This window comes from Schistocerca serialis, chromosome 8 (assembly GCF_023864345.2).
Source record: "Schistocerca serialis cubense isolate TAMUIC-IGC-003099 chromosome 8, iqSchSeri2.2, whole genome shotgun sequence".
NCBI classification, from domain to species: domain Eukaryota; kingdom Metazoa; phylum Arthropoda; class Insecta; order Orthoptera; family Acrididae; genus Schistocerca; species Schistocerca serialis.
The window spans coordinates 360,747,658-360,773,275 of NC_064645.1; the positions used below are offsets into that span (position 1 = coordinate 360,747,658).

Genomic DNA, 25,618 nt, shown 5'->3' on the forward strand with positions numbered 1-25,618 from the left:
CTGCAATCGTAAATTCTGCGATGGTTTAGTAAAACAGGGTTGACAGAGGCTGACGAAACTGATGTTTGGTCTATGTCCTCTTCCCGGAAATGCTCGGAACATATTTTGCCATCTTTGGTCGGTTTCCAATCTTCTCTCCGCGTTCATCCAAAGAGATTCTCTAGGTGGACTGACAAGAAATGTAATGTCAAATGACAGAAATAAAAGCAATACAGTAAAAGTGAACAGCACAGCCAGAATTCATGTACATAAAAGAAAATGTCGCTTGAAGTCTAATTACGAACGAAATGTTATTCCTTTGCACTTTAGACTATAACCAGAACGGTCAGTACATTCGTATATAGTGCAAGCTGGCGTTCTTTATCAAAACACTCCCGCCAGAAGCTAATGTATGGGGCAACTGACGTATCGGACGTCGGTGATGTTGACAGCCGAAAAATCTGATTAAGTGGTGTCTCCCGGACGCGGTCGCAAAACGTTGTGGAATATGCTATCCTTCATCCAGTGTTAGCCGGTTAATGAAACGTCACTACTGCTGCATCCAGACTACTACTCTGAAAATCTCAATTAAGGATTTGGCAGAGGGAGCAAGCCATCACTTTCCAAAATTGTCTCTTACGACGCTTGAGAAAAATTACTGTATAAATTTTTCCCTGCGAGTTCTGATTTCTCTTATTTTTCGCGGTAGTCATTCCTCCCCTTGTAAGGCGAGAGGAAACAAAATTTTTTGGCATTCGGAGGAGAAAGTCGTTGATGGATACTTTAAGATTTTATCGATACGAAAAGCGCCTGTGTTTTAATTATTGCCACCTTATCTAGTTTTGTTTATATTCGTTATATTTCGTGAGAACAGAAAACGAACCACATTTCTTCGAACTTTTATTGTCTCTCGCGTTAATGTTGTGTGGTAAGACTGTACTTCAGTCTAGGAAAGGACGGGCAAGCATTGTGTCACGTGTTTCTTTACTGAACTTGCTGTACCGTATGTGCGTTCTGCCTATAAAACGTAGTCTGCCATGCACCATCTCTACAACATTTTCTGTACAGTCGACTCAGTTTGTGTTAATAATGCTATCCCTGGATATCTTCTTGAATTCCAACCTCTAAATTTGTGTAATTTATCGTGTAAGAGAAATTTAACATAATTGTGTCGCCACTCACGAGGACACGTGCCTCTTGTATCAGATCCCTCGCTACCTGCTGAAGTGGTTACTCCCGCATGCTTTCTCATATCGGATGATTGTTAGGATATCGTCCTAGTTCCCTAGCTCTCGATGATTTCAGATGTATGATCTGCTGAGCAAGATAATCTCGCCAGTTGACACGTAATTCTCGTTACGACTTCCATTTCGCTCTCAATATAATCCAGTACTCGCCTGAATGAAGCAGATTCATTTCGGCCGCTTTGTACCCTCATCGTTCTGGGAAGTCTGTGTTCAGCAGTTTTAATTTTAGTTTTCTGTTCCAGTTGCATGTTACCTATCTAACGGCTTCCAGGGCCAACAAAAAATTGCTTTCCAGTATTTCATATAGTTATTGGCCGAATTAAAAAATTTGAACTATTTTCGTAATCTGCTCATTAAGAGGTATAATCTTACGTTAAGTGTTGAACTCCGTAAGTCGAGTATTAAAGTTAAAAGGAGTTTGCTTCCTCTATCTACTTAAATACTCGACAAGCCACCGTGTGGTGCGTAGCCGAGGGTGCTCTGTACCACTACTAGTTACTTCTTTTCTTGTTCCACTTGCAAATAGTTCGAAACCAATAAACCTCTCACCCGCGATTCCTTAAAGAATGGAACTGCCATGTCTAAAACGGATTCAGACATCTCATCTTAACAAATCACTTGATGTTTCAAATATTTGACGTTAACCATGTATGTGAGAAAAGGTTGTAATAGGACCGCTCGTATTTTCTACGTACAAAAATGATATGGCCGACAAGGTGACGACCCTGTGGTGTATGGGAAGGTGTCGTCGTTGAGTGAATGTAGGAGGATACAAGATAAATTAGACCAAATTTCTAGTTGGTGTGATGAATGGCAGGTGGCTCGAAGTGTGGAAAATTTTAAGTTGATGCAGTTGAGAAGGGGAAGAAAGATAGTGATGTTCAAATACAGCATTAGTACTGCACTGCTTGACACAGTAACGACGATTGAATATCTAGGTGTAGCCTTCCAAAGCAGTATGAAATGGAACGAGCATGTAGGGACGGTACTAGATAAGGCGAATAGTCGACTTCGGTTTTTTAGGAGAATTTTATGAAAGAATGGTTCAGCCGTGAAGGTGACCGCACATACGATACTAGTGTGACCCATCCTTGAGTGCTACTCGAGAGTTTGGGATCCCCACCAGGTCGGTCAAAGGAGATGTCCAACCAATTCGGAGGCGGTCTGGTAGATGTCTTTCAGGTGGGTTTACAGGTAGGTTTAGAGGAGGAGGAGAAAATTAAGAGTTTAACGTCCCGTCGACAGCTCATTACAGACGGAGCAGAACCTCTGATTACGGAATGATAGGGGAGGAACCATCCCGGCATTTCCCTTTAGCAATTTGACACAGCATCTTGGAATGCATCGTGTTGACGTTATGTTCATCCCATGGCTCATGAGTCAAGACCAGAAAGACCTTCACCTCTCAATCTTTGAAGAGCTTTCAGATCGCACAAATGAGAACGAGGTGTTCCTTAAGAAAATCGTAACTGGTGATAAGCCGGCCGCTGTCGTAGAGCGGTTCTAGGCGCTTCAGCCCGGAACCGCGCTGCTGCTACGGTCGCAGGTTCGAATCCTGCCCCGGGCATGGCTGTGTGTGAAGTCCTTAGGTTAGTTAGCTTTAAGTAGTCTAAGTCTAGGGGACTTCTGACCTCAGATGTAAAGTCCCACAATGCTTGGAGCAATTTTAACCAAGACGTGGGTCTACGGTTATAATGTTGACACCAAGGTTCAATCTCCACACTGGGTGGGGAAAAGTTCTCAAGAACGAAAAGGTCGTCGTCAGGTTAGATCAAATGTGAAAGTTTTGACTTAGTAGGATTAGTTATCACGAATTCGTGCAACAAGGACAAACTGTTAACCGGTAGTACTAATGGGGCGCGTTCAGACGCCTGCGAGAAAATGTGAGAAACGGCCTTAAATGTGGCGAGCCAATTCATGGCTCTTGCATCACGATAACGCACCCACACCGTTCATCACTGTTGGTGCGTGACTGTTGCACAAAAACGAAATCACTGTGATGGCTCATCCTCCGTGCTCTCCAGACCTGGCTTCTGCGAACTTTTCCTTTAATTTCCAAAGTTGAAAATGCGTCGAAAGGACGAAGATATACAACGATAGACGAGATAGAAGGAAATTCGCAGACGGCCGCGATAGAGCAGGAGCCATACCAGGGACCGTTTCCGTAAGAAGAAACGGCGTTGGGAGCAGAGTATCAATCGTGTAGCGGAATACTTCGAAGGAGACCAAGCACAGTAAGTAAAAGGTAAGCGTAGAAAAGTGTTGTGGCCAAAGATGTGGAATTTTTTGAACAGGTCTTCTATACCGTTATTTGTAGGGTCGCTCATATAAGCCGTACGCCGATTTATTGTGGCCGAATTTTTTGGGAAAACAGTGCGGCTTCTATTCGGGCCAGTGCGGAAAGAAAATTCTCGCAAAGAGCAGAACGGAAACTGCTACTCTTGGGTTCAGCAAACCGCGAGACGCGCCGGTTGCGGAGGGCAGACCTCAACGTGAACCAAATTTCGGTCCCGGGGATGGTCGCGTCGCGTTGGCTGCTGGAAACGGCGAGGTGCGCCGGCAGTGGCGTGTGCTGTGCGCTCGCCGGCCTGCAGGTGTCGACACGCTACGTCTGGGAGACGTAACACGTTGCGTCACGTGCCGTGTGAAACAGTAGCGACGGCTGGCCGCCACGTCGGCTGCGTTGCCGCTCCGCCGCCGTGAGCCGCACCACGCTCGCCAACTACCAGTCTGCTACCAGCCGACAGCCAACAATACCCGTGGCCACACTGCCGTGCATAAATTACAACAATAATCGTCGTTACCGGCAACGTGCGGGCGGGTGTCAATCCTACAAGGAGGTTCGGCTGACCCTTCCGGTAAGAAATCAGACGAAGCAGCGAGTAGTAGTCCTACTTCTTCCTTCTCCTCCTTCGGAAATTTGAGGTAGTTTCCAATTGCTAGGAATCACTCATGCTCGCTGGAATACAATCGGCCTTGATTCATAATCGCACACTTCTAACTAGCGTGAAATGCGACGCATTTGGCCTGTACAGCGGTGCTATTCAGACGTTCCAGCTAGACCTATGCTGAGACGGCAAGTACGAGAGGGAATCAAATGAAAACTTTAAATATTTAAAAAAATTGTTTATTGTAAAAACGGGAACCCAAGGGTGTCATTCTTCGACGAAGACACCATGTCGTTAACACACTTTCTCCAGTAGGTAGGAAGCGCGCGGATTCCTCTCGAAACGCGTATGTGTCGTGTACGCAGGCACTCGTGCACTGCTTGCTGCACCTCTCCATCGGAACGACGTTTCTTTCTTCTCATCGCCTCTGAGTGGTCCAGACATTTGATAATCACTCAGTGCGCGGTCTGGTGAGTTTGGTGGAGGTGACAGGGTGTTCCGGAGTGAGCTGTCGCGACATGTATCTCGCAGACACTTCATGAACGATGTCACGTGCTGCTCCACTACTGACGTTCAGATTTGCGCTTATTTTATCCCCCCACCACATTGGCTTCAACTGCTGCAGTCGACTAACGCGGTTTGCGTGACCTGGGCTTTCGAGCGTCTGTCGCACACTACATTTACATGCGACATATCTTCCCCAAGACTAAAACCGTATTTCGGAAACCGTTTTTCCCTGTCGTGTTTACATCTTAACGCCTGAAGCTCATTTGTCAGCGCAGTTAAATATGGCGGCTGGAAAACAGCTGATCCATTTCCTGATTCAGTCAACAAAATCGTTATTTCTGTTCATTTAAATATTGCACGTAGACAGCTTCTTGCTCAACCTAATATTTCTGCTTCTCCTTCACTGCACAATAAGTTCAAGTTAACCGAATATTTTGCGGAAAAAAAGATAACTTAAAGCACGTATCAAATTAGGTTCCGTTTATGCAGTAGCGCAAATCGTCTGCGGAATTGGAAAACCGGCAATTGGAAGCGGATTTCCAGAATCGATTTTGAAGTGAACATGATGCCCCAGAAGCGATATAGGCCATTCGGTTTACGAAATCTGGTTATGGGTGCCCCATGTAAACGGGATGACAGAGGCGACGCCATTACCGAACTACCTACTACACTCGTACACTTGCCGCAGTGATAAACATGCAACATAATACTGCACCTTGATTCGCCGATGAATATAGGTAAGTAGGTTTCGTACCTTCACTGCTCAGAAAGCGTATAGTAGAACGCTGTTCTTCCTTGGTGTATGTCGCGAGCAAGTCAGCCATTTTGAACTTCTAGTGTGACAGTCTTTCACTTGTGTGTAGTATGCTGCCATCTGTAGGGCTTTCCTTACGTCATTGTCATCAGTACTGCCAACTTACAAAACAATGGTGCTGTGTGTCGAATATACATTACACTTTTAAGATTTTCATTTGACTCTCCCTCGTAACTTAACTGCCTTGTCTTCCACATGCTTACTGGGATGGAGGAAATTGAAATGTAATTTAACATTGGTGGCATAATTCATCATATCTTATGACTGCCCCTCTTATTCTTCCGTGCCTGTTGATGAGGTCAACACTTGGCTGCATTTTGCTTAAAGGAGAGGAAGGTAGCTCCAGAGCGAGTATGTATAAAACAATAGCTAAGGAACGAAAATGTCTGGGAAGTAGTGAAGGCGACGGAATAATTGTTTGAAACCAAATATTTGCAGTTACCTATTTGTATCTATTATCTGTGTACGTGGTAGGCAAAATGAAACTGGCTAGGAAAATATTTACAATTTGACAGACAAGGGACTGAACCTTGTTAGTGGACATCGCAGAGAAGGCTTGGAATGGCCATTGTTGACGTCAATGCAGCTCTGATCTCGATTTGTCAAACCGTGAAACGCGTAGCAGATTTGCCTGAGGGATACCAGCAGTAGCGTCTTCTCTGTTCAGCTGCAACTGTTCCATTGTGTGAAGTATGCATGACCGTTTAATTTGCTCCACTGGTAAAAATCAGGCGATCGAGGTGGCCCGGAGACCGCACTGCCTCTCGAGTGCCCTAGTACCTCTCCTCAGCGGACTCGGGGCAGAGCATGCCGAGATTCGCATGTGCAGACACCTCAGAGGAACCTATTTGTGTATCGAAATAAGTGTTTCCCAGCCTTCAGTGTGATGGGCAGTTCATCTGTTCGTTAACGAGGGTCACGTCTAAAAAGATTTTCTGGACAACTTTTGCTTTTCCCACGCTTACATACTTACAAAATGATTGCTTGTTTAATGCATTCTATGATATGATAGACATGGTATATGTGTATGCCGTCCTTCCTAAAAATTCCCAGACCGTCTTCACTGCTGACGTATAATCGACGCCATCGCAGCAACTACGGTAGCAACATGAACTGACAACTGTGAGCAACAGCTGTGTCCTCGACCAGTCACTTGTGAGCAAGCAGTGCAGGATGTTTTCAAGAAGAGAAAAGTACGTGCGACGCTCGTCCCCCGCACACCTAGACACCCGAACAAAAAACGACGCGATTGTAACAGTTCTGGTCAGAAGAAAATCGCCACAGATGACGAGGCTTGGCGTGATCAGTAGGAACATAACACAAAACGACAGTGTGTAGAAATTCACATGAAGTATCAACGCTTTGACTACATAATCGATTTCACCTGGTTTTATGTTGTCGTATTGAAGCGGGATGGGGAGGGGAGGGACTATTTAAAAATCATTTAAACCACCATTTTAATATTGCACTAGTTTTTTCATTAAACGAGTCTCGAAGCTTTTTGGACTGGCGGGTGTGTGTATTCGTGCATGTAATGTATGAATGAATTTACAGGGGTTGTAGAAAATATGAAAACACAAAGAGAAATCCAGAATGAGATTTTCACTCTGCAGCGGAGTGTGCGCTGATATGAAACTTCCTGGCAGATTAAAACTGTGTGCCCGACCGAGACTCGAACTCGGGACCTTTGCCTTTCGCGGGCAAGTGCTCTACCATCTGAGCTACCGAAGCACGACCCCGCCCGGTACTCACAGCTTTACTTCTGCCAGTATCTCGTCTCCTATCTTCCAAACTTTACAGAAGCTCTCCTACGAACCTTGCAGAACTAGCACTCCTGAGTTAGAGTCTCGGTCGGGCACACAGTTTTAATCTGCCACGAAGTTTCATAACAGCGCACACTCCGCTGCAGAGTGAAGATCTCATTCTGGAAACATCCCCCAGGCTGTCGCTAAGCCATGTCTCCGCAGTATCCTTTCTTTCAGGAGTGCTAGTTCTGCAAGGTTCGTAGGAGAGCTTCTGTAAAGTTTGGAAGGTAGGGGACGAGATACTGGCAGAAGTAAGGCTGTGAGTACCGGGCGTGGGCTTGCTTCGGTAGCTCAGATGGTAGAGCACTTGCCCGCGAAAGGCAAAGGTCCCGAGTTCGAGTCTCGGTCGGGCACACAGTTTTAATCTGCCAGGAAGTTTCACAAAGAGAAATGCCTGCTTGAACATAAATGCCGATGCTAGACAGGCTTGCAAGTTGAGCTGGTTGCATTTGACCACGCACGATGGCGGTAGGAACCAGCTACCTCCCATGGGGTGTGGGTGGAACGTAGGTGCCATAGAAGCATAACGCAGGAGCGTGTGGAGCACTTACAGTTAAATTTTGTACATACGTGACTCGTAATGCAAATAATTATTGATGTGCAAATACTGTGGATGTAATAAACCGCTGTTGTTGCTTGGGGTGAGTGTGGAAGCCGTGTGTGTGTGTGTGTGTGTGTGTGTGTGTGTGTGTGTGGTGGGGAGGAACAGGGTGAGCGGGTGCACAGACAGAGTACCTGCGTATCTCTGTAACGCCCGAAGCAGAGTCTACAGAGCTTTGCACTCCCATCATTTCCTATATGGAAAAACTGTGACCGTAAAACAGCCCCAGTAACGCTATGGCTGCAGTCTGGGAGTGAAAAGGATAAAACCGAATTCAGTAATGTGTGATGCGTGTATGTGTAGACGCGTGCGAAGCCGCAGAGGAGGAGGTAGTAAACTATTTCATTCTCCAGGAACTTCGTCCGTCGTGTCTTGCAGCGTCATCGAATGTTTCTCATTCTCTCGCTCCCCTGCTTTGTGTCGTATTTATATGTCGCTACACAGCTATACCGTCACATCATTCATCATCAGAATCGGAAAGTGCTGTGTCGCAGGGAAATATTACAAAGTAATTGGAACGAAGAACAGCGCCGGAGTCTTCACGTCCGTGTATCGTGTGATGGGCCTCTGAAGTGCAGGAAGTGTTCGTTCGTGTCCACGACGCACCTAACCGGTAACCTTGAGATACAGCGTGTGGTAATGAGGAGAATTACAGTTGCTCAACAACTGATTAGCCCAGCTGAAGCTCTAGCCTGTAGTCAGCGAAAACCTTGGCTCGTCCGGAAGGCGTTAAATAGGCAGTTGCTGTTCGTGTTAGGTCTTTCAAGTGGGGTATATTCCAATCTAGACAGGTGGATCTCCGGTATCCTATTTGCTGCAACAGTCCAATCGCCCTTCCCTCCTTCTTTCCCGCTTTCTTTCGCCCTGGTCGTCTAAATTCAACACCACTGGTGACATGTAAAGGAACGTTATCGTAGACACGAAAGAAGAGAAATTACCCATTGCTCCTTCTGCTCTCTCCCCCCCCCCCCCCCTCCCAATTTTCCGAACTCTCAGAGCATTTTGTTGTAATACTGTCCCAATGATGTGAATAAAAACGTTTAAAAAATTGTTTTTGGGAAGAGAAACACAATGCGGCCTGGCAGTAACACTGTGATACTGTAACAGACGACTGTGAACTTAAGAGCAGATAAAATAGTTTCTTGAAAAAAGGTAAAAATACGATTGACAAAAGTTAAAACTAGAGCGGTGGAAAGTAGTTGAATTCAGTCAGCTGGCGTCGAAGAAATTAGATTACAAAATGGGACACAAAAAATGGAATGGCAGTTACGCTAATGGGTAGGAAAATAACTGACAGTGGCAGGTGTAGAGAGGGTGTAAAATGTAGACTAGTGATCGCAAGAAAAGCGTTTCATAATGAGATATGGAATACAGACGTAATCGTAAATGTCGGAAAGTGTTTCCTGGTCGTACTTACCTGGAGAGGATCACTTGCACGGAAGTGAAATGTGGATGATAAGCGTTTCATCACGAAGAGAATAGAAGTGTAGAGCTACATAGGAAAGCTGAAAGTTAAATTGGAAGGCAAACTGAAAAATAGTGAGGTGCTACTGACTCGGATTCGCCGGGGATGGGGAGAGGGTGGAGGAGAAACTTATGGGATGACTAGACTGAAAGAAGGGATCAGTTTATAGGACACATCCTTAGCGTCAGGTAACCGGCAGATCGGTAATTGGGCAGAGGGTGGGGGTGATGTAAAAATTGTGTGGGGTGCTCTTGTCTTGAATACAGTAAGCAAGTTCAGATGGATGCAGGCTGAAGAGCTTAAGAGGCTTACACAGGATACATTAGCGTGGACATCATCATCAGATCAGTCTTCGGACAGAAGAAGAAGAAGAAGAATACAGGCAGTCTGTCATGCGACAAAAGAATTAAATAGTCTCCGTATAAGAAAGTTATAGTGATGGGAAGTCGGATCCGAATATCAAATACAATTCACATAAAATAGACAAGACCTAGAGAAGTAACCTTAAAGAATTAAAGACATACGGTAAGATTCTTACCAATTATAGTCATTGACACGAAGTGGTTTCGTAATAGGTTACTGTAAGACGTCAAGAAATGTTTCACTACGGCAATCCTGCCAACACAACCGAGAGACAAGATGATTTAAAGGAGATTGCGTTTGTGGATTCATTCCGGAAAGGAATGCAGGATGAGACTTACATAAACAAGTGGATTCTCGGTAATAGATCTGGAAAAGGTGCACAGCTCGAGAACACCTGGAAGCTCTGCGTGACTACCGGCATTGTCGAACTGGCCATATTGCTTCCGTTTTACAAACTGGCATGCGGCGTACCTCAAATAGTGATCGCCGTGCGATGGCATCTTTACATCTGCTTTATTCTGCTATGGAGTGACCGGACGTGGAAACTGCTGCGGTGTCCCCGTAGTCTGGGCGTATGGTGGATAGCAAATGAAGGACTATAGCGAGCAAGAAACGCAAACACCAATCACCGTCCGGCGTGCGGAACAAATTGCACGGCGTCAGACTGTGATTTCAGTATTTCTGTGAAATAGAGGAACTCTCCTAGGGAACCACTAGCAAATGTTGGTCGGCGTTTAGCCTTAGCTACGTCCAAGTTTGGTGTACTTACACGATCAAATATATTACTTGCTGAAATGTTTGTCAGTCGTGGACAACGTTAGTGCTGGTGGAGGATGTTGCTTCGTTAGTAGTCCACTCAGTTCCAACAGTTCCAGTTCAAATTCAGCACAGTCGGAAGTCACTCGCATTACTCAGCGCAACTACGATGAACTATGAGTCGTTGAAGAGAACTGGAAACTTGAGACAAAGTTTTCCACAGTTTACTATAATCTCCTTTGATACCTAGTCAAGCGAGCATTTGTATGCACAAGTGGCGCCGTATCGACTTCACAATTAGTCAGAATGTCAGAGGGTTCGTTATTATTTCAGTGTCCCCTTTTTGCTCTCTTTCGGTCGATTTACCTTTCACAAGATGGTTTGTTTACATATTTCACGCAACTGGCAAATTGAGACGAACCGTGGAGTAATACGGAAATATGGATCCTGATGTAATGAAACCCACTTCGGTTCCAGGGAGAACTGGTGTTACAGCAAATCTTGCGGTGGTGATCTTAACAATATGTTCGATTATTATAAGACAGTGGTCAGGAGTAATGTTGGTCGGATATAGGAGTAGATATCAAGATTACAGTTACTACGGATAATAATTCGACCCCGGACGTGCAGTGACATTCTTTGCAAGTATATTCCTACATTCGGCATAGAGTTAACTATGTATGTTAAGCAGTGAGCTTAGTTACTTATTGGGGTGTTAAAATCAAATTTTCATTTGACGACTACTTCATCTTACGGGAATATGTTTGGCACAGGGATTAACATAATGTTCTACTTACAGATTCTTACTAGGTTTTTTCTTCTCTGCACAGATTCGGATGAGGGGCATGAGCATGTGTTTGCAAATTTTCGTAATGTAGAGGAGTTCTGCTATGATGGGTGGTATCACGTACTAAAAGTCTGCAGTCCCAGTAAAAGGAACACTGTACTACATTTTAATCTTTAACGGAAAATTCGTTTATTAGAATATCGCGTCTTCTTATATGTATCGAAAGAATAACATGTTCTTTCATTTTCAGATCCTGAACTTTTAATGTGTCCTTCGCCATAAGTTGTTTGTTTTCTCAAAAACCGGAACAAAATAAGAAATTTTTCCAGAGTGCATCCAATCTGCAAGCCAAGAATACTGCATACACACGGTTTCATCATTTGTCGAAACTTCAGTGTAGCACCCGTGACAAACGGTTCTCAGAGTTTGTTTAGTATAAAAAAGAGAATTCGACATCTGACTGGAGTGATTACAGATTGCCTTATTCATCTATAAAGTTTTGGGAAATTAGGGAATGATGCATATGCCGGCTACTGACTCGTAGTCAACTGAAATGGTAAGCTTCATCCGCAGTCGTTGTTTGTTGTGAGAAGTGGTTTCTGCTAGCGGAAGGAAGATGGCGCATGAAGAACTGCCGGACAGTAGCGTACGTAGATAGCCGCTTAAAGGGCTCACGTACCTGCTAGCCTAGTTCGTCGACGCCCACGCCTTCCTCTTTCATTACAGTTGCGGCCTGTGTGTCTAACCGCACTCCTCTTTCGGCGCATACTGGGATTTTAGACATGCAGCATCAGTGTGAGCCACAAATCTTTAGGCAGTAGTTGAATGATATTGTACTAATCTGCACGCGCACGCACGCACACGCACGCAATGGCAGTCCACTATATAAACTCGCCTCTGTATTGGCTCACAAAATATTTCCTAATCATTGCAGCAGTTTGTCAGATCATCACAATCACACGCTTCGAATATTTCGTGGTTTTGATCGTGAGCTTCTGACATAAGTTGCTGTAACAATTAGCAAATATTGTGTGAACGAAGACAAAGGCAAGTTCAACAGTGAACTGCCACTGTACCGACATATTTGTGTAAATCGCCAGCGTATAACTTTCCCTCCAGTGATAATGATTTTATGAACAGAAACCGTAGAGGAATAAAACTGTTGGTACAGCTGGTGGTTTGCAATGCAGTATTGCAATGCAGTATTGCAATTTGGTAAAAACTGCCGATCTCAAACTATCGATTGCGGATAAACGACTGAATCGATTTTAACTCTTAGTAGGTAATTATTCTACGCGAAATTTCATGCTCTTTCGTCCACATGTTTTGCAAATTGTTTGTACAATGTGCAATTTTCGTGTTAAAAGTGGAAAACTGAAAGAAGCCCAAAAGTTTTGTGGTTTTCCGGACCCCAGACGTTTAGCACAATCCAGAAATAGTCGCAGACTCGTTCAACTGTTACTTGGGAGCTAAACGTCAATTAAAATTATATCCAGCTTGTGCGTACTTACTGGGCAGCAAAAGTCTAATGTGGCTACACTAATCGTTGTAAACCTGATCAGCTTTCGGTTTATTCAGATGCAGATTACGATGTCTGTGTTTAAATGATCTGTGCATGTTCCTTCCTGCGTTGTTTCAGTATAGTGACAGCCTATAATCAGATCTTCATTTGAGAGAGGCCGAGCGGTTCTAGGCGCTTCAGTGTGGAACCGCGCGACCGCTACGGTCGGAGGTTCGAATCCTGCCTCGGGCATGGATGTGTGTGATGTCCTTAGGTTAGTTAGGTTTAAATAGTTGTAAGTTCTAGGGGACTGATGACCTCAGAAGTTAAGTGCCGTAGTGCTCAGAACCATCTGAACCATCATTTGAGAGAGCAATCGTGCATTTCTCCCTCTTCTGAAGTCGACGATTTCTGCTTCATCTTCCACTTTTCGCTTCCAGAACTGTTCCAGAATATTCTCAATTTTCTAACATATTAATAATGATCCAAAAAGAGCGTACAATAGCTACCAATCTTGTAGTAAAAACTGGCCCGACACGCAAGAGAATTAGACGGAACATTATGCATTGTTGTCGAACAAACGCTTCAGCAAACAGTTCGTTCACGTTGTAGAATGTTATGCGATTGCCTGACAAGCACATGCGAGTTTAAAGGCTATTAAAGTTAACTTTCAAATTTTATGTTCAAGGTTCCAACCACGCAGTATAAAAGGAGGCTTAGTTGAGTTCTGTGGAACCCTGAAAAAATGGAGTTTTATGAAAATTTGCTGTGTACTGGCACAGTTTACAGTGGCAAATATTCAGTTTTGTCATATTTCCTTTTATCCATGTAAGGCTCGTATTAAAGTACCAGAATCCGTTAAAAAACTCAGCTTGATAATAAAATAGGCGCTTGTTTCGTTAAAATGGCCCTCAATTAGATGAGGAAGAAAGCGCATGTGTAGATGCATCGTATAATAATTGGCAGTTACTTTTTTCTGTGAATTCAGTAGTTTCCTAAGATGTGGCACGAAGAGGGGGAGGGGGAGGCAGGGGGGTCGCAGAACGCCAGGCACGGCGGCGGTGATAGCAGGCAGTGATTCGTGGTGCCTGGCCTGTAGGTGGGCCGGGACCGGTTGGCGATAAGAGCGGCTCCGCTGTTGTCCCTGCGACGTAGGAACAACGGCGGCCGACCGCGCTCGCTCAGATAAGATAGTCGACCGCGCCGGGCGCAGCCTCGCCCGTTCGCTGCCGGGAAAAAACACTTCGTCTGCCCCTGCGCCGTTGCGACGGCTCCAAACAGCGGCTCCCGCCCACACCCACCTGGGGAGGAGACTCCGCACCGTAACAATAATCCGTTCATCGTAACAACAAACCTGATGCAAACAAACGCGATGATTGGTCAGAAGCTGTAGAACACGTACGATGGTGTTGTTACGCTCTTGGAAGTAGGTCCTACTTATGTAGTAGATACCTTATTACTAAATTACCTTAGATGAAACTTAAAGATATTCAAACGTATTAACAGTCATCAACATTTTTCATAATCACGTTTTAGCTACGTAGTTTTTGTTTCAAAGACAGAGTACAGTCTCTGGAGCGCTTTTAATGCGCAGTATGAAAATGGCTGAGGCTGCTTTCTGTTCCGTAGTGAAACGCGCGAGTTGAATAGGTTAAAAACTGCCAAGAAATAGGCTGGTCTTAATGTTTTTCATAAATTTCCGCAGATAATTGGTTTTGAAGTTTTCCCAGCCACCGTACGTAATACAGCTGATGCATAAAAACATATCTTACGTATAGCGCAGTCGGTACCGTAATGGAATAACAAAATACGGTTAATGGTTCGTTTGTTCATCTCCCTAGTATCATTTTGTTTTCCTCGTTCAATTTGAAATACCTACATCTCGTAATTACTAAACTCACCATTTTTTATGAGTAATGCACGTCTTTTTGTTGCTAATTGCATACCGGACGCGGAATTCCTGTTTTCATTTCAAATACAAATTCTTAATTAGCGATGTTTTATGAAAGACTGTTCATAAAAATTGCTTAAATTAAGAAAACATAATTTAATTCTTTAAGGCAAAAATGAAAAAATAAATTCTCTTTCTTTGTACTAGTCAATTGTTTTATCGTAGAAACATGAAAAACAAACGTTTTCACAGCATCGATCACATCATACAAATGATGCATTTTTACATTTCCTACGTTACTTTTACAATATGAACCCAAGAGAACTGATCTGGAGCCAAGTTGCGAGAGTAGGCCCGAGAAGTAACAAGAACAGTTAAGCTGCCGGACGTACTGGAACTAACGCACGCAGCTTTTTCACACGTTACTGCCGAACGCTGGCGGGATATACGCCTTGTAGGCGTCGTTGGTACTGTTGTTGATAGGCTCGTCATCAACGTAGCAAGTAACAGTTCCAGAACTGAAATGTGTTTCTTGGATTCGGATGAGGAAGGAGCTAAGAGATTACCAGACGACTGACTAATTAATACCTTCAGTGGCTTCAGTATTAGACAGTATGGTGAAATCCCTGCAGTATGGTTTTGCATTACACGCGGCTCGCTCAGAAAAATTACCCTGTGTTTAAGTTATAAATTTTCATCACTTTTGTTTGTAATTAGAATACTATGCCAGGTGAGAACGAGAGCATTTTATGCTTTCCTTGTGGTCACTTAAGAAACACGCAGTAGTGCTGGAGTTCCTCCGAATATTATCTTATTCTCTTTAAAAATGACATTCGAAGCGTTAGTGTTTCTTTGCACGTCTCTTTTTACGCCTGAACTGCAGGTGCTCACATCATTGGAGGTTAGTTAGACCGCTGGCTGGACAGTGCTGTCAAAGTTTAATGCGCGGGGTGAAGCTGTGGTCCCGCTTTATCGCGCAGTCTGTGTGCGTGTAACAGCATAAAACGTATGTGTACGATGGTACTGGACTGTACTGGTCACAGCCTGGCTTCCGCTGCACGTGAAACGAAATCCAATGAGATTCAATCAAACGCGGAAGAATACATGGCGTAATGTTTACCTGTGGTTTATTCTTATGATGAACAGGATATGGTCATTCCCTTCCATGTTAACGCTCGCCAATGGAGCGAGGGGAACACGTTTCTCCCGTTTGCCTCCGCGCTAACCGCATCCCCGGTAATGCTGTACATCCTGTTCTTGAGCGGAGATGTTTCGATTTGAAAACCTGAGAGATCATCTAATCTCTCCTATTTTCTCTTCATTCGAGGTGGAGACAATGGAATCGTTATGCAGTCTCATCTACATAAACTGTTGGATGAAAAGTGTTTGGGGACCTCCTATTGAACATTAATGTGCGGTCTGCCCACTTACGCCTTCATGACTGTTTGATTCAATGATGTATCCGAATGTAAGTGGGAGTTTGGCAGCCCATTCTTCCTCAAGAGCCGAAACCATAGGAGATAGTGATGACGTATGTTGGGGTCTACAGCGACGTCGAAGTTCTCCCTCCTCCCAGACTCTGGGCAGGCCACTCCATTTCAGAGATGTTACTACCGACAAGGCATTGTCTCGCAGATGTTGCCTTATAATAGGGTGCAGTGTCGTACTGATACAGGCACTACATCTGAACTGTTGCTTTACTGTCCACAGTGCCGCAAAATGTGATCATATCCTTCCGCAGTTAGTGTTGTCTTACGCGCAATAAGAAAACAGCTCGTCTGGTGGATGTGTTACTCAGGCGACATCAACGTTCGAAGTCATCGAATTCTTCTGTTCTTACTGCTTCTCTGCTGACACCACCATACACCCAGACACCTTTTCTACTAGTGCTGAGTTCCACTTTCCATAGGAGTGTGGGGATTCTTTTGATGCGATAGTGTTTGCAGTGTGGTGGTGGCGGTGGTGGTTCCAACTTTCACGGATGTTGGAGAAGGGTAAGTGTATCAGTCTGGGCTAAGGGACCCTGTTCCGGAGACGACCCAGTCGAAAGTCATAAGCGAAAAATCATTCTCATGCCTCTGAAAGTGGACCTCTTCTAGTGCGAACTCTTTGCTTTGCATGTTTTGGGAGGATGTAGTTTGGACCAAAACAAGAATAAAGTGTACTGTTAACATGGGCTCCAAAGTGAGCGACTCAAGAGCTATGAGCACTTGTTATTCGCTACTGTGAAACACACATCTGGTACTGAACAAATGCACATAGCTCTTAAAGGTACGCATTTTAGAGTCCAAGTTTACTAGACAATTTTTTTTTTCTTGTTCCGTTACATACTATATCATCTCAAAATATGCAAAACAGAGCTTGCAATAGAAGAGGTCCACTGTCAGAAGTTAAGAGAACGGTTGTTGCTTACAACTTTGGAGGCGGTCGTTACCGGACGACGGTCCCCTATCTCAAATTGATAAACTTACAAAGTTTCTGGGATGACGGAGAAAGGTAACATCACGGAATCAAGTTGTATCTACTCCGCAGGCCTCTTCACAGTGCATAGTGGAGGTGACATCGTGTCAATATTATTATTTCCTTTCCTATTCCATTTGCGTATTGTGCGAGCAATAAAATGACGATCTATATTGCTTCCGTGCGCGCCCTAATCCCCCCTACATCATTCTCAGGATCTCTACACGAGATACATGTATGTGGCTACAGACGTTTCGCATATTCTTCGAATATATGGATTCCCGTGTGAGTTCCCAGAGCATTTCTGTGGCTCTTTCTTATGGATCACATTGGCCTGTAATGTTTCTAGCCCCCTGTTCCTGAATTAGTTCCAAACACTGAAACAATAGTCTGGAATTAGTCGCTCTGGCGTGTTTTATACGATTTCTTCTTCAGGTGCATCGCATTTCCCAGAGTGTTACCAACAAACCTGAGCCTGCTATTCACTTTCTTCCGTGATATCCATTTTCACTCGTTATTATTTACTTATCTGGCTCCATGGGACCATGCGAGCCAAAGGTACCGGTTCGTGGAACGTGTCCGCACACCATTCTGTAAATTTCTCAAGGAAGTGTTACCAGAGTGTAGATCGTTGCGTGACAGTTGCAGTTGCGTCTGAACGGGTCAGTATTGTAGGGAAAAAAGTTCCATACGTAGAGAAAGGCAGAGTTAAAATTCTACAGTCGCGTAGTACACGGTTCTTTCCCTTTGTTACAGGCGTCGCCTTTAAAGTGTGTCATTCATTTCGGCAAGTGAAATCTTTCTGCGTTTCGTTACGATCGTCCGACGATCATTTCATTCCTGTAGACAGTAAGCAGCAGCAGCGGAGGAATTTTACAGTGCTGCTGAAAGCTCTTGATAAATCGTTTACGGACGTTGAAACAAATTACAGGACTAATGGAAAAACTGTGAGAAATGCATGCTTGTACATACACTAATGAGCCAAAACTGTACAACCACCTGCTTAATAATTTGTTTGTACGTTTTCCGAATGAAAAACATCATTGATTCTGCGCACCAGGGATCCTACAATTTGTTGGTAGGTTTGTGGAGGTACGTGGCATTTGACGTCTACGCACAGATCATGTAATTTGCGTAAATAACGGGCCGCCGATTTGCACACGCGGTGGTGGCGCCCGATAGCGACCCAGAAGGGTTCCATAGGATTTATATCAGGCGAATTTGGTAAGCCGAGACATCAACCTGTATTCAGTATAATGCTCCTGAAACCAGTGTAGCGCGGTTCTTGCGCCGAGACACGGACAGTTCTATTGCTGAAAGATATCACCGTCGGGGCAGACACCAAACATGAAGACATGCAGGTGGTTCGCAGCTGCGAGCGTGTCGTCGGTTACTACCACAGGTCCCTTGCAAGAGCAGGAGAATGTCCCCCATAGCAAAATACTGCTCCCGTTAGCCTCCTTTGGCGCGCTGCACATCTCTAGTCGTGGTTAACGTCGATGACGACGTTTGTGGAAACTCCCCGCGACCTAGCGTAGTAAGATTTACCCGAAGAGCCGACAAGTTTCCATTGACCTTCGGTCGAATCCCGATGGTCCCGTGACCACTGCAATCGTCGTCGTCAATATGTGAACATGTAGGGGTGGTGTGCTGCTGAGCACCATGTTCAACAGTGTACGATGAACGACGTGCTCCGAAACACTTCTGCGTGCGCCAGCATTCTGCTCTTTCGGCGCCACCATCTGGCCTGCTTTACAGAACAGACAAGCCTTCGAATCCGAGATTCTGTGGAGAACGTGAAGTCCAACCATTTAGCGGCTGTTGGTAGCTTCACTGCCCTCCTCCATCTGTGCGTACGTGCTTACACTAGTAGCAAGTGAACATTCGACTAGCTTCATCATTTTTAAGGTACTCGTTCACAGGCTCTGCATAATAATAATCTGCTCTTTGCCAAAGTCGCTTATGTCTATGGACTTTACGATTTGCAGCCCATGTCTTTATTTGGCACCGCGACACTTACCCACAAAGCCACCAGCGGTATCCACCATAGCAGTGGGCGTGGTAATAATGTTCTGGCTTATCGGTGTAAATGCAGATGCTAGTCAAGCCTACAGGTTACTCTGGTGGCACTAATCAACTCGCGCAGTGTCCTCAAAACGTTGCAAGTGTCAGTTGCGGTCGGAACATGAAGCTGTGAGTACAGTGTGTCGGAGCTGAGTGAATTCGAAAGTAGGAAAAAATTGTCAGTGGTTGTACGTTGGGTGCTTTCGTAACCGAGGGAGCCCAAGTATTTGGCATCCGAGATGCAACATATCACAGATTTTTACTGTATACAGGGAAATCTGAAAAACATCAGCAGCTGTCACAGGGCAGACGAATGTGTGTGTTGAGTGATCGTGACAGTCAGTCACTGAGGAGGACAGTGACAAAAAGCAACGAGCACGACACCTACAAAAGCCACTTCAGAACTGAATGTCGCACTTGTGAACCCTGTCATCACCAAAACATGAAGGGGGCTCCATACGCAGAGAATTAAAAGGCGAACTGGAATTCCACTGATGCAAATGCACGCAACAGGAAAACATGGTGCCAGATCCCTAAAATCTCGACTATGAAGTAGTGGAAGATGGTCGTTTGGTCGGATGAGTCTTGTTGCAAACAGTCTCAAACTTGTGGCATAGTCAACATCCGTCCCAAGAGTGAAACACTGTGGAGGTTTGTCAGTGATATGGGCAGCGATGCTGTCGTATTCCGTGGGCTGCGTGTTACTCCGAAAAGTCGCATTACTGCCGAGGAGTATGTGAACATTTCGGCTGGTCAGGTCCATCCGATGGTACGATGTTAGCTCCACAATGGTGATGCCGTATTCGGAGATGACAGGTCCCTGTTCACACCGCTCGCATTGTCCGGGACCCCTGTCGTGAACACGAGGCTCCACTGGCTACCGCAGTCATCGGGTCACAACACCGTTATGCCTTTGTGGTCTACTCTGCAGAGAAGGATACTATATTGCTGCCCACCTCCATAATTGTTACAAGAAAGTGCCACTATTTGGCAGGAAAAATGGTTTGAGTCCCTTGAAAACCCTATAGGACCTGTAATATCCATTCCCACATGACTGGAAGCTTTTTTTGAATGCCAGCGTGTTTCCTACTCTGTGTGTGTGTGTGTGTGTGTGTGTGTGTGTGTGTGTGTGTGTGTGTGTGTGTGTGGGGGGGGGGGGGTGGCTTCTCTCCCCCCCCCCCCCCCCCCCCCCAATTTTTGTCTGTTCCTTGTAGCTCCTTTGTATAAGGAGATGTGATTCCAGCATTAAGCAATACTTCTCTTGTTAACCTCAGCGTCAGCTATTATGCCATGCCCGGTTTTCTGGAGCTTGCTGTCACGGACAGCTTTCACATATGATCAAAATTTATATGGGTCTTTTGAGAGGTCCTTAGATAAGATGCTACTATTGTAGGTGTTGAGGATTTCAAGTGTTGCGATTTCGATAGCCAAATGCATTTTGTTCAGAATTTGAGTGCACTGTTTACACTTCAGAAATTTTTGTATAGGGACTGCAGACCATGGAATGTGGAAAGTCCTTCAAATCAAGAATTGGTTGAGAAGGCACATCTCTCCCTCTCAGGGTACAACCACCTAATGCTCAGTGATAACATTTCAATGTGGGCATCCTCAAAGAAATCGGGTCTCCTTGTTGAAATTCAATGTAATAATATATTTCTACATTGAGTGATCTTCGTAACTTTATTTTCCAGTTGTTCATAGAGCATTTAGTATTCTTTCACAGCATGTCTTGTGATGCTCACCACTTACAAAATTGTAATTTTCCTAATTTATTATTGGATTGTTAAACTTTTTTAAAAATGATAACAGTATGATTGAGAACATACATACTAGAATGCTTCAGTTTTTACATAAATTTTTTCATTTGTTGTATCAGGGGAAGTGGGGGGGGGGGTGGTGTTGCATGACAGAAGAATCCAATTGCAAGTTTATGCCCATCCCTGGTCCTAAGTTCCATTCCTCAATAGCCGGTCGGTTTGCTAAGCACCAACTTTCACTCCAGAAATCTCTCTGCTGCCAATTTGAGTTTTTAGTTGGCTTCCTGTTTTATGCGAGCTGCACTTTTTGAAGTTATTTCAATTTAGGGCCCTTAGTTGCAAATTCTTTGGCAACTGATCACTGGGGTGGTACTCCTCGTACTGTGTTGGCTTCGTAACACATTTTCGTGTGTGGGCATCAGCATGTATTACATCGTGCCCCTAACAGTACTTGCATGATTAAGCTAGTGTCTCCTTAATCTTTACGGTACAGTCTCTGGTACATACATCTGTGTTCACATATTATGACATGAAATTTGTCTGTGAATTATGTTGACTTTACATGTTATGTTCTTCGGTTTGTCAGACAGATAATGTTGTTCTGCAGAAGTTCCAAATTATCACCTGTTCCAACCATTAACAAGTGGAAAGTAATTTGCAGCTTGTTACACAGGCAAGCAACTTGGGAAAGTGTCTCACAGGTGCTGATAGTTACCTGAGGGCATAGAAACTTGTTCAATAGATCTACCTTGAGCAAGGCATTTGATTTATCTTCCTTGCAGTCACTCATGTTTAGCACATCATTTGGGTCTTTCCACGTGTCTGACAATAACGGCTATTGATGAAGTTTCACATAGAAAAAGAAAAGTATTTTGACAAAACGATATAGTTGCTGTATTTGTATTTGCCCCAATAGAAAAATAAATTACAAACTAGCTGAATGTGGCTCATAATGTGCTGAAGTATTTATGGGACAAAGAACAAAAAATCAGTAGCGTTCTGCCTAAGACAATTTTAATATTTTCTGGTGCTTCTGTTTGCAAGCGCAAAAATCAAAAGCTATAATATACAAGTGATTGCTTCTTGGGTGTAGAGAATTGTGCTGTACACAGTAGTTATCACAATAGTTAGATGGTGCTTGGTGGACAACAGACACGCAAATGCCATCACGGTGATCCCCAGGTTATTTAGTTTGAGATCAGGGAACTCAAGTGGGGAAGGAGGGGGGGTGGGGTGGGGATGGAAATACTATGTTGTGGTCTTCCGTCTACCCAAGACACTACAGCTGTTTGATACGACTGTTGAATATTCCATTACCTGTTTTGTGTACATTATTTTGTCTGAGAAAGTGGTGAGGCATATGTATGCATCCAGTCCTTCGTTATTACTTTACTACTTCTCTGGTGCACAATGTATGATGGATGTTAGGTCCTTTGTGTGTACAAGCTTGTTCTGTACAGGTGATAGTCCTAATAATATTACTATATGTTGTCACTAGGGATAAGTTCATGGGAGAATCGGGAAAAAAAAAAAAAAAAAAAAAAAAAAAAAAAAAAAAAAACATGGATTTGACATAGTCTTCACACCTGTGTTCCACCCATAAGGATGTTAGGGTTGTCTTAAGCCCATGTAATTTGCAGATAGTCATATAATTCTAATGTTAGTTCATCACTGCTCAAGGGATAGAATAGCTGTCTTGGAACTTTAATTATACATCCCTTTCTGTACAAATAGACGTAACTCAATCTGAACAGCCCTCTGAAGGCCCAATGGTCCTGACTGCCATGTCATAATCAGCTGATAGGCGTTGCTGGATGCAGATATGGAGGGGCATGTGGTCAGCACACCACTTTTTGGCCGTTATCAGTTTTCGTGACCAGAGCTACTACTTTTCAGTCAAGTAGCTCCTCAGTTGGCATCGCAAGGGCCGAGTGCATCCCACTCGCCAACAGCACTCGGCAGACCTGAATAGTCACCCACCAAAGTGTTAGCCGAGCCCCGACAGCGCTTAATTTCGGTGATTTGACGGGAACCGGTGTTAGCACTGCAGCAAGGCCATTGGCAGAAATAGATAAATGTACCATTAGTATTTTTTATGGGTGTTTGTTTATTCTTGAACTGTTAGCTCTTGCCTTTACAATTTCTATAGCTTATTATCCCAATGTACTTTTTATGTAATTTTCTGTGTTTGCATCAAGTGTATTTTGTGGTCCACTGAGTTACTTGTTCTTGTCGGCTCAGTCAAACTGCTTCCTATAACATAGAGAAAAGTTATTTTTAAATAGCTCTTTTGAAACTCTTTTCATAACATCAGCTCTGGACTGAATTGTATTAATAGTCTGACCGGAGAAAGAACTTAAAATTTTCATCTTCACTTGTAATTGGTTTTAAATACAGCTATTATTGCAATACAAAAGTAATGTTATGAACTATTTGTTTACTATTAACAGAAAAACTCAGTGTAGTGCATGCTTTCCCTTTGTACTGAATTATAATCTACCTGTCAAAAGGTTAAACACATTTTATACATTAAGAACATCTGTATAAAATTTATACCTTACATGCTTCAGTTTACTGACTGAGTTTCCTTTGTTGGGCAGAGCGGAAGCTGTTCGTGGGCATGCTCTCCAAAAAGAGCTCTGAAAATGACGTGAGGGCTATGTTCAGCCCCTTCGGCACCATTGAAGAATGCACAGTTTTGCGGGACACCAATGGTCAGAGCAAAGGTAAAATGTCTACAGTCAATTTATAAAATCTGCTTCATTTCTGTTTGTTCTGTCTATCACGAAAAAGAGTGACTCATTAATCTTTTGTGTATCTTTAACGTCTCTATTACCATCTCTAAGATCACCAGCACATTGAGTGTTACTGTGCTAAGAACAAAATTACTCTGGCCAGTGACTTCATTATAGGTTCTGTGTATCATTTTCCGAACTGCATCAGCAGTTACTTCGTCATACGTAAAGAGGTATATTTTCAGCATTGCTTGAAACTGACTTCATAATGGCACATTCTGAGCAAAATTACATCAGTGTTAGGATCATAATTCAGACTGATGTATGATTTGTTTAGTTTTAGTTGAATAATTCGGATGTTTTTGGCAAATGTTGTGAACAGCTCTCCATTGTGCACCCCTCCTCTCCCCCAATTTGAAATGAATACTTGTTGCAAAGGCAATTCAGGCACTTTCATTAACTACATATATTTTAATACTTCACATGTAGCACAATCTTTCAAGTCAAGTGATTTATTGTGTTAGTATTCTTGTCCGTTTTGTACATAATTATGATGACCTTTTGCAGCTTCTGACTGCCCCTATCCCCTTTTGTATTCCCCTCATAGCTTGCTAATTGACTCCACTCACAAGGGGATCACATCTACTTGTAATGACTGATTTCATCCAAATTCACAGTGTGTGCAGGGTTTGGCCACAAATGAAAGTGTCAGAAATTGGAGCTCCAGATGGCCCAGCATTTAAAAAAAATAATTTTTGCTGCAAATTTTTCTTCTTCTTTTCTGTTGTAATTCTGAGACAAAAAAATTTTTCAGTGTTGTGTATTAATAACTGCATTTTAAAATGCGCGAGTATTGGTTGATTCTACATGATTCTTTACATTATTAATTCTTATTATGGTTTTACATTTTCTTTTCTTTTTGTTTTTTATTTAAGCGCCCCCCTCCCCCCCTGCTGCCTCATTTCCCCTTTTTCACTCTACGCTAGTGCCATTCTTAAGTTAAATATGAATCTGGTATCTTCCTTCATAATATAATTTTGACTGAAGTTTATCATCTTGTGCTTTGTAATTAACAACATAGATTCCTACGAAATATTAAAAGCTTCACTTTCATAGAAACATTTTTGGATTTGATCAGATCAGTAGTGCATTATAGACAACGTGTCTATGATGCCATTTTATGCATGCCATATCACATTACGACGATGATGGTATTGCTTACGGTTAGTAGTCAAGATAGGCTACAGGCTTAACTCGTGAATATTTTTGAGAAACTAGACAGATATGGTAAACAAATTAGTATTCACCACATTACTAGTCCCAGTCAAGAACAAGGAGTGTCCAGTTTATAGGCTGTGCTGTAGGGGAGGACAGAGGTGTGTGTGTGTGTGTGTGTGTGTGTGTGTGTGTGTGTGTGTGTGTAATTCTGTTGCAGAATGTGCCATTCTCAGTACATCATTAATTTTTGTCTTAACTTCTGCAAAGAGTGATAAAACTAAACATTGCTGTGAATGTAAAATGAAGCTACAGCTTACCGTGTTATGTTCCTGTTGATATGCTTGTAGTATATATGTTAAAAAATTTGTAGGTATCTGGTGTGTATGTGTACTAGATCTTGTTGTTCTGTGTGTGCACATATCTGTTGAAATTGCAGAATTTGGATAACTTATTTGACTATGTTGCAATTACAACTCCAGTCCGTATGAATCCACAAATGTTTTCTGTATCTCACTCACATTAAAAATACTAGTTTAATGTTTTAATATTTGTTTGTGTGTTTTTATGGTGAATATTCTTCCCAGAGTAAACTTTCTCCATACCTTCTTCTGTGTTGGCCCAAAGAAGACTCGTGATGGAAACTGTGTGTTGTTGTTTCAGGCTGTGCCTTTGTTACATACACTTCCAAACAGTGTGCCATTAATGCAATCAAGGTCATGCACCATTCCCAAACAATGGAGGTCAGTGTCTTTCAATTAAATTTTTAAGTTACACTATTAT

At 43.4% G+C, this 25,618-nt stretch overlaps 1 protein-coding gene across 19 annotated transcripts in view; it reads left to right on the plus strand.

Annotated features, from left to right (window-relative positions):
- The window catches only part of LOC126416640 (CUGBP Elav-like family member 2), a 764,867-nt gene that overhangs the window by 679,817 nt on the left and 59,432 nt on the right, over positions 1–25,618 (plus strand). For all 19 annotated transcript variants that reach the window (XM_050084411.1, XM_050084416.1, XM_050084409.1 and 16 more), the window contains 2 exons: positions 23,486–23,611; positions 25,499–25,578. In XM_050084411.1, the coding sequence (XP_049940368.1) occupies positions 23,486–23,611; positions 25,499–25,578 (206 nt within the window). The remainder of the gene's footprint in view (positions 1–23,485; positions 23,612–25,498; positions 25,579–25,618) is intronic.